The sequence below is a fragment of the Tenrec ecaudatus genome, chromosome 1 (assembly GCF_050624435.1).
Source record: "Tenrec ecaudatus isolate mTenEca1 chromosome 1, mTenEca1.hap1, whole genome shotgun sequence".
Classification (NCBI taxonomy): Eukaryota; Metazoa; Chordata; class Mammalia; order Afrosoricida; family Tenrecidae; genus Tenrec; species Tenrec ecaudatus.
Genome location: NC_134530.1, coordinates 58,741,957 through 58,751,066, shown reverse-complemented (window position 1 = coordinate 58,751,066; position 9,110 = coordinate 58,741,957). Strand labels below are relative to the sequence as shown.

At 50.1% G+C, this 9,110-nt stretch overlaps 1 protein-coding gene across 2 annotated transcripts; it reads left to right on the top strand.

The window, feature by feature from the left end:
* Positions 1-303: 303 nt before the first annotated feature.
* SMIM12 (small integral membrane protein 12) lies at positions 304-7,820 on the top strand. Of its 2 annotated transcripts, XM_075539091.1 has the most exons (3): positions 325-390; positions 1,978-2,065; positions 6,987-7,820. In XM_075539091.1, the coding sequence occupies exon 3, from the start codon at positions 6,992-6,994 to the stop codon at positions 7,268-7,270; it is 279 nt and encodes a 92-aa protein (XP_075395206.1). In that variant the 5' UTR covers positions 325-390; positions 1,978-2,065; positions 6,987-6,991; the 3' UTR covers positions 7,271-7,820. The 2 variants fall into 2 exon arrangements, with proteins under 2 accessions (XP_075395199.1, XP_075395206.1); XM_075539084.1 differs by lacking the exon at positions 1,978-2,065 and having other exon boundaries at positions 304-390.
* Positions 7,821-9,110: the final 1,290 nt, after the last annotated feature.

The following is a 9,110-nucleotide window of genomic DNA, read 5'->3' as shown; positions in this document are numbered from 1 at the left end:
GTTTTAAGTTGGATGCTACACCCGACTAAGGAACGTTTCTTGAGGTCAGGGAATCATGTCTGGTCTTTTCCTGTGCGCTCGGATCTGGCTTTAAGAAGACCTGATAAACATCATTGAATGGATGAAGACTATTCACTTTCTCCACGTGAACAGCTCGCAGCGGCACCGTTGGGAAACCTCCTGGCCAGGAGAGGGCGCTGCTCTTAATTTAGTGGCGCGGGGCTCCGCTATAGACGCATGGCTTTCTCCTGCGGCCGGGAGCTCAGCCAATCCCCACGCTCCGAGAGAGCTGGCGGCCAGGGGGCGGGCCAGGGGGCGGGGCCCCGCGAGCCGCCGGGAACGGCGAGGTCGGTGCTCGCGGATACTGGACCGAGTGGGGCTGGGGCACAGGTGAGCCTCCGGTCCCCGGCGGGTAGCTCGCTGGCCGCGGGGGTTGCCGGGGCGTTTGTTACCAAGATGACGGCTCCAGGCAGTGACCTCTGGATTAGGGGCGGGGTGATCGCGAGGGTCCTCCCGGCCCAGGTCGGACTTCTCCCCTTTCTGGGGCTTCGATCCGAATCTGAGGGCCCACCGGCTACCCCTCCCCCCAGGCCCCGCCCCCGGCGCTCGGTCTCAGGCTCCCGGTTGAGGCCGGAGGCCGCGGGGCCGTAAACTGGGAGGAAGAGAGGCAGAGGACGGAACACTATAGCGGAGGAAGGGTAGATTGGCCCTGCTCGCACCTGCGCTTCCCGGACAGGGACTCTAGTGACGGCCAGGGTTACCTCTCCCACTCGGCCCAGGCCTCCTCTCCCCCTGTTAGCAGTTCTCGAATTTGGGACTGCAGCTTCCGGGGCCCCCGAACAAGGACGGACGCCCCATTGACCAGCCGCCCCGTTGACCTTTACCGGACGCTTTGGCACGTGCTCTCCGCGCTGGGCTGGAAATCCGCGTCATGTGTTTACGTACGAGACACATCCATCACTCAAAATAGCTTGGGAATGACTGGAAGGGGTGGCTGTAACTTCCTCTAGTCAGCAACGGCTGCCGCGGTGACCCTGCCACCGTTAGGAGCGGGGGTGATGGTCGTGTTGCCCCCCTAGTGAGTTACATAAGTTGCCATTCATTCCAACAAGCACTTCTTTATGCCAGGTGGGGCGGGGTGAAGGGATAGGGGAATGAATGAGGTGGGCATAATGGTAGGTACGGTAGGTGGTCGAGAAGCGGTTCTTGGCTTCTTGGAACTTAGGTTTTTATGAGGAAACAGACGAGGGATATAAGCCTGGGGTAGCGCGGAGGCACAGAGTGCTTTGTCGCATTGAATAGATGAATAAATGGAGCTGTTTAGTAGTAATTGTCATGTGAACAGGACCAGAGAGACCCTGTGTTGCCTGTGAGACAATCTTCAGTATGAACTCATGCTTGGTATGATTTGGCAACACTGGAAGCTGGGATGGGGAAGTTGGGCCTTAGGAAAAGGTTTCCTTGTAAAGAGGGAACTTGTTCAAAAGGTGAGAAAGAAAACAGAGGAGGATTAGTTTTGAGACTCGGTGGGGGGACCACTTTGAACTTCTCAATCTTAGAATTTCATAAATCTCTTGAGTACTGTTGAAATTAGCAGAAAGGGAGGTTTTCCCAGCTAATGCAATGCTAAGCTGATTGGCAGGGGGTGTGTGGGGGGGAGCAAAACTGCAGGAAGCTGGCCCTCAATCCAGGATTTGTAGGACAACCATGCACATACCTGCCCCGCATTGAATTCTTAGGCTTTGAAGTTGGAGAAACCTGGGTTTAAAATCCGTGACGCCATTGCTTCTCGTAATCTGTGTGGCCTTAGATAGACACCAGGTTACTGGGTTCTATTTCAGGAAGTGTGAGAATCAGGTGTTGACTCCTGTATAAATTGTCCAGTATGGTGCCTGGTCCTGAGAAGCACCAGGAGGGAAATCTTGAAGTTGCCGCAAGAATTGTTTCTTTTTTTCTTCCCTGTTGATGACGGTCCAGCCATCATATCCTAGATTCACAAAAAACTGGACTCATTCAAAGAGAAAATTGGAACCAAAGAAAGCGGGAGAGAATCATCTTACTCTTGGTGAGGTTTTTTGGTTTTTAATAGTTTTATTGGCATATCCTTCACATGTCATGCAATTTAACCAATCATATTTAAGAAGGTTTATGCAATCATCACCACAGTTAACTTCAGAATATTTTCTTCTCATACTTGTGAGCTGCTATTTCCCCCACCCTCCTCTGCTATGCCCCTCGGCAATACAGTCCAGTTACTGCTTCTGTAGATCTTCCTATCCTGGATTTCATATACAGAAAATTATATAAAACACGGGAGCAAAACAAGCAACAAACCAAAACAACAACAATGATTAGACAAAACAGAAAAACCTTAATAAAAAAGAAAGCAGAAAATATTAAAGACTGAAACAACTTTAGATCAAAAGGGAGCTCAAATGATAAGATATCACATTTTAACCTAACAACCTCTGTCATAATCAACTTTACAATGCTTTCTTTCTGATAACAGGGCTATTCACATCCCTGAACTATGTGCAGAGGGGATTCACCAGAGGCACCATTCCCTCCTTCAGATTTGGATTTTAGTATTTACAATGCTTGGACCACACAGGCCAAGATGCTTCTTCCATGTGGACTTAGTTGACGCCTCACTTAGACGGCTGCTTTTTTTAAGACAGGCCTTTAAGACCCCAGACACTATTCTTTCTGGTAGCCTGCCATCATCTGGTTTCTTTGCCACATTTTGCTAGAGCACTCATATCTTCAGTGATCTCCTCATGTAAGGATGAGCATTGAGCAGGGCCATGTCATAAGAACGAATTGTTCCTAGATTGGGGCTAGAATAAGTGCAAGCTCAAAATCCATGTATCTATGTTTATATATATGCCTCTGGTTCACTTTAGAAACATAGTGATCATTTTATCATAGAGAACATTCTCAGTCATCCTCCTGGGGCATAAGGTAATTCTACTGATAGTGTCAATAATGTCAATGGTATAAAATTTAAAACACTGTGGAGAAGAGGAAATTATACATGTATAAGCCGCTTTCCAGAACAAAATATATGAGTTGTTAACTTGTACAGATTAAATACGTAAATGACTATTTACACAAAGAATGGAGCTTGGTGATAGGGCAACACTTTAAATAACACACACACTCACAAAGGCAGAACTATGTCTCCCAGATTAATACATGTCATAAGAAAGCAAGGAGGGCATTAAAATAGTAACAATATGGTAGTGCCTGGCCACTATTCATTGGGCAGATCCTCAAAGCAGGAGGTCTGAACCACCAACCCCATAACCCTGGGAGAGCCACCGCCATCGTCTTCTTCCTTGATGAGGTTTTGCTGCCATGCTCTAGAAAAGAGATCACCTAGTTGGAGACATACCTACACAGGGGCTCAAGCACACACAGTGATCTCTCAGTTGACGCTTTGGGCCAAGTTCCTTAAACCTTTGACACTGCCACCTGCCTCAGAGTAGCGTGAGGATTAATGTAAGGCCCGCCGTGGAATCAGCCAGCTGGCTGCTGTTGAGTTGCCTCTAGCTCACGGTGACCCCAAGTGTATCTGAACCGTGCTTCATCTGATGCTCTTGTCTTTTTAGGAAAGTAATTTTATGTGTTTAATTGCTGCTGAGAATGGACGTAGCAGAACACAGACCAATTCAACCAGTTCTGTGTCCCATTTAGTGATAGGGCCTATAAACTTTGAGTGATCATTTCAGACGCCTTTCCTGAGTTGTTCTTCCCACATTAACATAAAGCACCGACCTCAGAGAGACTCTCCTGCCCTTTGCCTGTGCTGTGCGTGGACCTGGCTGGTGAGATCAGGCCGTCCAGGAAGTGCACATTAAGATTTCAGTGTGAATCCATGTTCGGCACACAGTAAGCTTTTCTGTGCTGACTCCGTGTTAGCAACACATGCAGTTCGGCATTTTAGTAAGATTGAGAACATTGACTCTGTGCCTTAGGCGTTCCACGAACAAACCTTTTGGCCCCCATACCTGCTTGTTTTTGAAGCCTCTTTTTAAACAAGAACAGTGTCAAGATCAAAGGTAGACTCCTTAACAAGTCAGAGATATACAGATGACATAACCTTGTTCGTTGAAAGCAAAGAAGACTTTAAGCACTTGATCAAGATAAAAGATTTTGATGTTTGGCTTCTGTATGGATTACAAGGCAACAGATCAGACACATGTCCTCACAACTGGACCAACAAGCAATGTCCTGATAAACGGAGAAAAGATAGAAGTCGCCAGAGATTGCATTTTACTTGGCTCCACATCCACGCTCATAGGACCAGCAGTCCAGAGATCAAACCGTGTATTGCAAATGGCCAGAGCTGCGGCAAAAGACTGCTTGCAAGCAGTGCAAAGCAAAGATGCCACTTTGGAGACTAAGGTGCGCCTGATGCAACTATGGTATTTTCAAAGACCTCAGATGCTCGAGGAAACTGGGCAATGCATAAGCAAGACTAAAGAACGAATGCCTTTGAGTTATGGTCCTGGTGAAGAATGTTGCCAACGGCTGCCCAAAGAACAATCTGTCTTGGAAGAAGTAAAGCCAGAATGTTTCTTAGAAGGCACAGTCCTGAGCGTTGGTCCTACATACTTAGGAGATGTTATCAGGAAGCATGGACCCCAGGAGGCTAGCCTGCTGGGGAAAGTAGAAGGGTTGGGAAAATAGGAAGACCGCCTCTAGGAGACCGATTGGCCGCAGTGGCTGCGACAGTAAGATCAGATGTAGAAACGATCGTGAGGACGGCACAGGGAGCGGGCAGTGTTTTGTTCTGTTACGTAAGAGCGCCTACCAATCACGGGTGTATTGACGTATGTGGCTTAAGAAAGGTGTTTTTGTAGTTATAACAACAAAATTTGGGATAATTTTATGAAATATGATACATTTCTGCCAAAGCAGTGAGAAAAAAAAACCCCATGAAAACCACCGACCTCTCAGGCCCCTTCCTAATCTTTGTTGTTGCCCTGGTGAGCGTGGTCCCATGCAGACTGTTCCTAGGAGAACATTGTGTCCAAGGGAGGTTTTTTCACTCATTAAGCTGACCTGGTTTTAAAGGAGTTTGGGATATTTTTGGTTTAAGATTACAGTTCATCTCAGGGCTACAGTAGTTTTAGGGCTTTATCCAACCCTCATGGCTCCAGGATGCTTTCAAGCCATGAGCCTTCACAGGGTTTTGAGGGGCTGGTTTTTCAGAAGTAGATCTCACCAGGCATTTCTTCCAAACTGCCTCTGGGCGGCCTGCAAAGCCGCGCAGTACATGCGACGGTTCATCTGACTGCTGCTCCCAGGAGCATCCACGCAAGATGATGACGTCCTTGACAGCTCCCATCTCTTCTCCGTTTATTATCATGTTACTCATTACTTATTGTAAGGATTTTGGTTTTCTTAATATTTTCCTCCTTTCATCCTATTTTTCATTATGATATTTGTGAATCCTCCTTATTAACGTAAATCATCATTTGAGACTAAATGGCCAGTAGAGGGACCCAATCTGTGGGGTTTTATATTATTTGGAGCTAGCCGACATCATTTCAGGAGGCATTTCACTTCTTTTCAAGCACTTAGTGGTTCAGGGCTCAGAGCCCTCATGGTGCAGTGGTTAAGGGCTTGGCGGATAACTGAGGCGTATAACTGAGTGGTTCAGCCAAGACCGCAGCCTTGGGGACCCTCTGGGGCTGTTGTGCCTGTCGGGCCGCTCTGAACCAGAATTGACTGGACACAGTGGGATCAGGATGGCCTTTGGTGTAGGTGTCCAGATTGGTGACATTGCCAGGAACTTACTATGCACAGAGGCACTTGGCTCATGCTGTGGCTGCAGCATGGGCTATTCACTGCAAGATTGGTGGCTCGAGCCCACCCGCTGCTGCACGGGGGAAAACTGAGGCTGTGTCCTCCTGTAAAGACACAGAGTCTTGGAAACCCTAAGGGAGCTGCCCTGTTCTATCCTGTCGGGTCTCTATGCATTGGAATCGCTTGATGGCACTGGGTTTGCTTTTTGGGGGTTTATGACGCAACTCGGAGGAGGATATGGGCTTGGTGAAGTGTGTGCATTTTGACCGTGCCTTGGCCGGCAGATAGATACAGTACAGGTTTGTCCCATTTCTGCTTTGGAAAAACTAAGCTCAGAATAGAAAAACCAAAACAGCCCTTGGTTGAACTCAGAGTGGTCGGGTAACGGGTTAGAAGTTTGGCCATTTAAACATGCGTCTGTTCCATCACGTGGGAAAGGCAGCTCCTTCTTGACCTGCAGTTAGGACTCTCCTGGTGGGCTTGTGCAAGGAGGGCTGCACCTGGCGGTGCTCCTGCAGAAATTGTGTAGAGCAGAGAAAGACTTCTTTTCCCGTCTTGAAATGTCAGCGGACCAGAGAGGGCGGGCCTGGGTTCAGCTCCAGGCTGGGGCTATGGTAGATCAAGTGCAGAGGCCCTCCCAGGGGACACAACCATCCTGGTGGGCACAGCAGTCGGGGAGCACTCATGGACTCAGGATCACTGCCATCGAGCCTGTTCTGGTGACCAGGTAGTAGCACAGAGAAACGGGAGACGTGTCTCTCTACTCCCCAACAAGTGAATCTTGCAGAACTTCCTAGATCAGCGGTTCTCAACCTGTGGGTCGCGACCCTTTGGGGGTCAAACGACTCTTTCACAGGATTCACCCGATTCATAACAGTAGCAAAATGACAGTGAAGAAGTAACAACAAAAATAATGTAATGGTTGGGGGGTTACCACCACAGGAGGAACTGTATGAAAGGGTCGCGGCATGAGGAAGGTGGAGAACCCCTGCCCTAGAGTTTCAGGAACCCAGCTGCGGAACAGAGCAGAGAGCCGGGCACTGGTCTGCACAGGCCGAGTGCTCAGGCAGCGGGGGCTGGCTGCCTGGTGAGTGGCGAGCCCTGGTGAGTTGACCATATTCACTGGGGAAAGTACTGCTTTCTCCCTAACGCTGCCCCGTCCTCTTCTGCAGATGCCATGTGGCCGGTGCTTTGGACCGTGGTGCGTACCTATGCTCCCTATGTCACATTTCCGGTGGCCTTCGTGGTCGGGGCTGTGGGCTACCACCTGGAGTGGTTCATCCGGGGAAAGGGCCCCCAGCCCGTGGAGGAGGAGAAGAGCATCTCCGAGCGCCGGGAGGACCGCAAGCTGGACGAGCTGCTAGGCAAGGACCACACACAGGTGGTGAGCCTTAAGGACAAGCTGGAATTTGCCCCGAAAGCTGCCCTGAACAGAAACCGCCCAGAGAAGAACTAATGGAGGAAAGCGGGCGCTCTGGGTCCTTCCACGGCCAAACGAGACCGAGACTGAGACTGACTCTGGCAGCGCACCGGCCAGCACAACCCCAGCTCCCACCTCCGATTGTGTTAAGGTGGCTCCTCCTGCTCTTGCCCCCACACCACACACCTGCATGTCTCCTTGGCCCGGAAGCTGAGGTGCCAGGGGAGGGGAAGCTCCTGGGGGTTCGGGCCTGAAGGCTGAGACTGCTGTGTGGGAGCCTCAGGTGCTCAGGCTTCTCACCTGGGAACTCTGCTTGGAGGCGGGGGAGCCACTGCCACCCCATCGGTGACTTGTGAAAGGGCCTCAGATGGCAATGGCCGGAATACTGGCTTTTCTGTTTTCTCTTTGCAGAGGGGAAGCCGAGAAGACCTGCCGGGCTCCCCTTTGCACGCCTTCTTCCCAAGGAATGAGGCTCCTCGGGGCAAGGAAAGAGGCTTCCAGCTTGCCTGGTGACTTGTCACGAAGATGATCACTGTCTCCCACTGCCCATCACTGTATAGTGCAAAACCCGATTAAATTGGCATCTGAGAATCATGCTGCTTGTGGCCTGCCTTCCATGTGGTTGGGGCCTCCTCAGTGCAGACACTGCGGGTAGGGTCTCTCTGGTGGTTAACCAGGGGCCCCAGGGCCCTGGAAGCTTTGTTTACCAGCCTGGCTATGTGGAGCGAGCCCTGGAGGTACAGCTCCCAAGAGCTTTCCCTTTGATGACACAGCACAGAGTACCTCTCAGTCCGAATTGCAGTCGATCTGGGAGCTTGAAATGGGCTGTCCAGTTACCCCGTTTCCCTCCGTCTCTCTCTGTCTCTCACTCATACTCTCACACACACAGGTAAGTAAATACAGCAGAGAAAACTGGGTCAGGATAAGAAAAAGGCCGCCCATGCTCTCAGCGTTCCAGTATGTCCCCCGACCACGAGCTAACCCGCTCTCTTCCTGTTTCTGTGTTTTTGGTGGCTGCCATGACTACGGAGCCCTGGGCGGCACAGTGTTTAAAGTGCTGGCTGCTAACTGAAAGGTCGGCAGTTCTAGTCCACCAGCCGCTGTGTAGGATAAAGCTGTGGCAGCCTGCTTCCTCATAGCTTAAGGCCTATGGGGAGGTTTGCTGCCCTGCGAATTGGTGTCCACTAGACTGCCATGGGTTTGTTTTCCTCACTACTATACGTTTTTTCACATTGCAATAATTTTTCCATCTTATCACATGGTCTTCAAAATCTTTTTCGTTTTTAATAGTCCATCAGGAAGGCTGCCCTAGTTTGTGTTGGACAGTTGATTGCTGGATGCTTGGGTGGGTTTGGGCTATTCGCTAACATGCTGTTGGGTGTCCTCACAGCAGTCCGACTCAGCGGCCCTGTGCACAACAGAAGGAAACACTGGCCAGTCCTGCCAGTCCACGATGTCAACCCATCTCTTTGAGGGTCACCCTCTACTGCAAAGACTATCTTATAAACCAGCCCCCGCCCCCGCGTAAAACTACCATCAAATCAATTCAGACTCATAGTGACACTACAGGACAGGGGAACCCTGCCCCTGGTTTCTGAGATTCAGTTCTTTTTCCGCTTGAGTGGCTGCTGGTTTTGAACTGCCGACCTTGTGGTTAGCAGCCACATGTGTAACCACTATGCCACCAGAGCGCCTTATGGAAGATTTCCCCCCTACCTTTTGGAGTAAATGGTGGGAATCATATCTGGTATTTTGCATGAGATAGAGCAATTTGAAGGATCGGAACAATACCAAGACTCTTCTAAAGAACTGTGGGGGTTGGGTAAGTGCTATACTTAGGATGTTGCTGCGGAGGCTGTGGGGGGGGGGTGGGGAG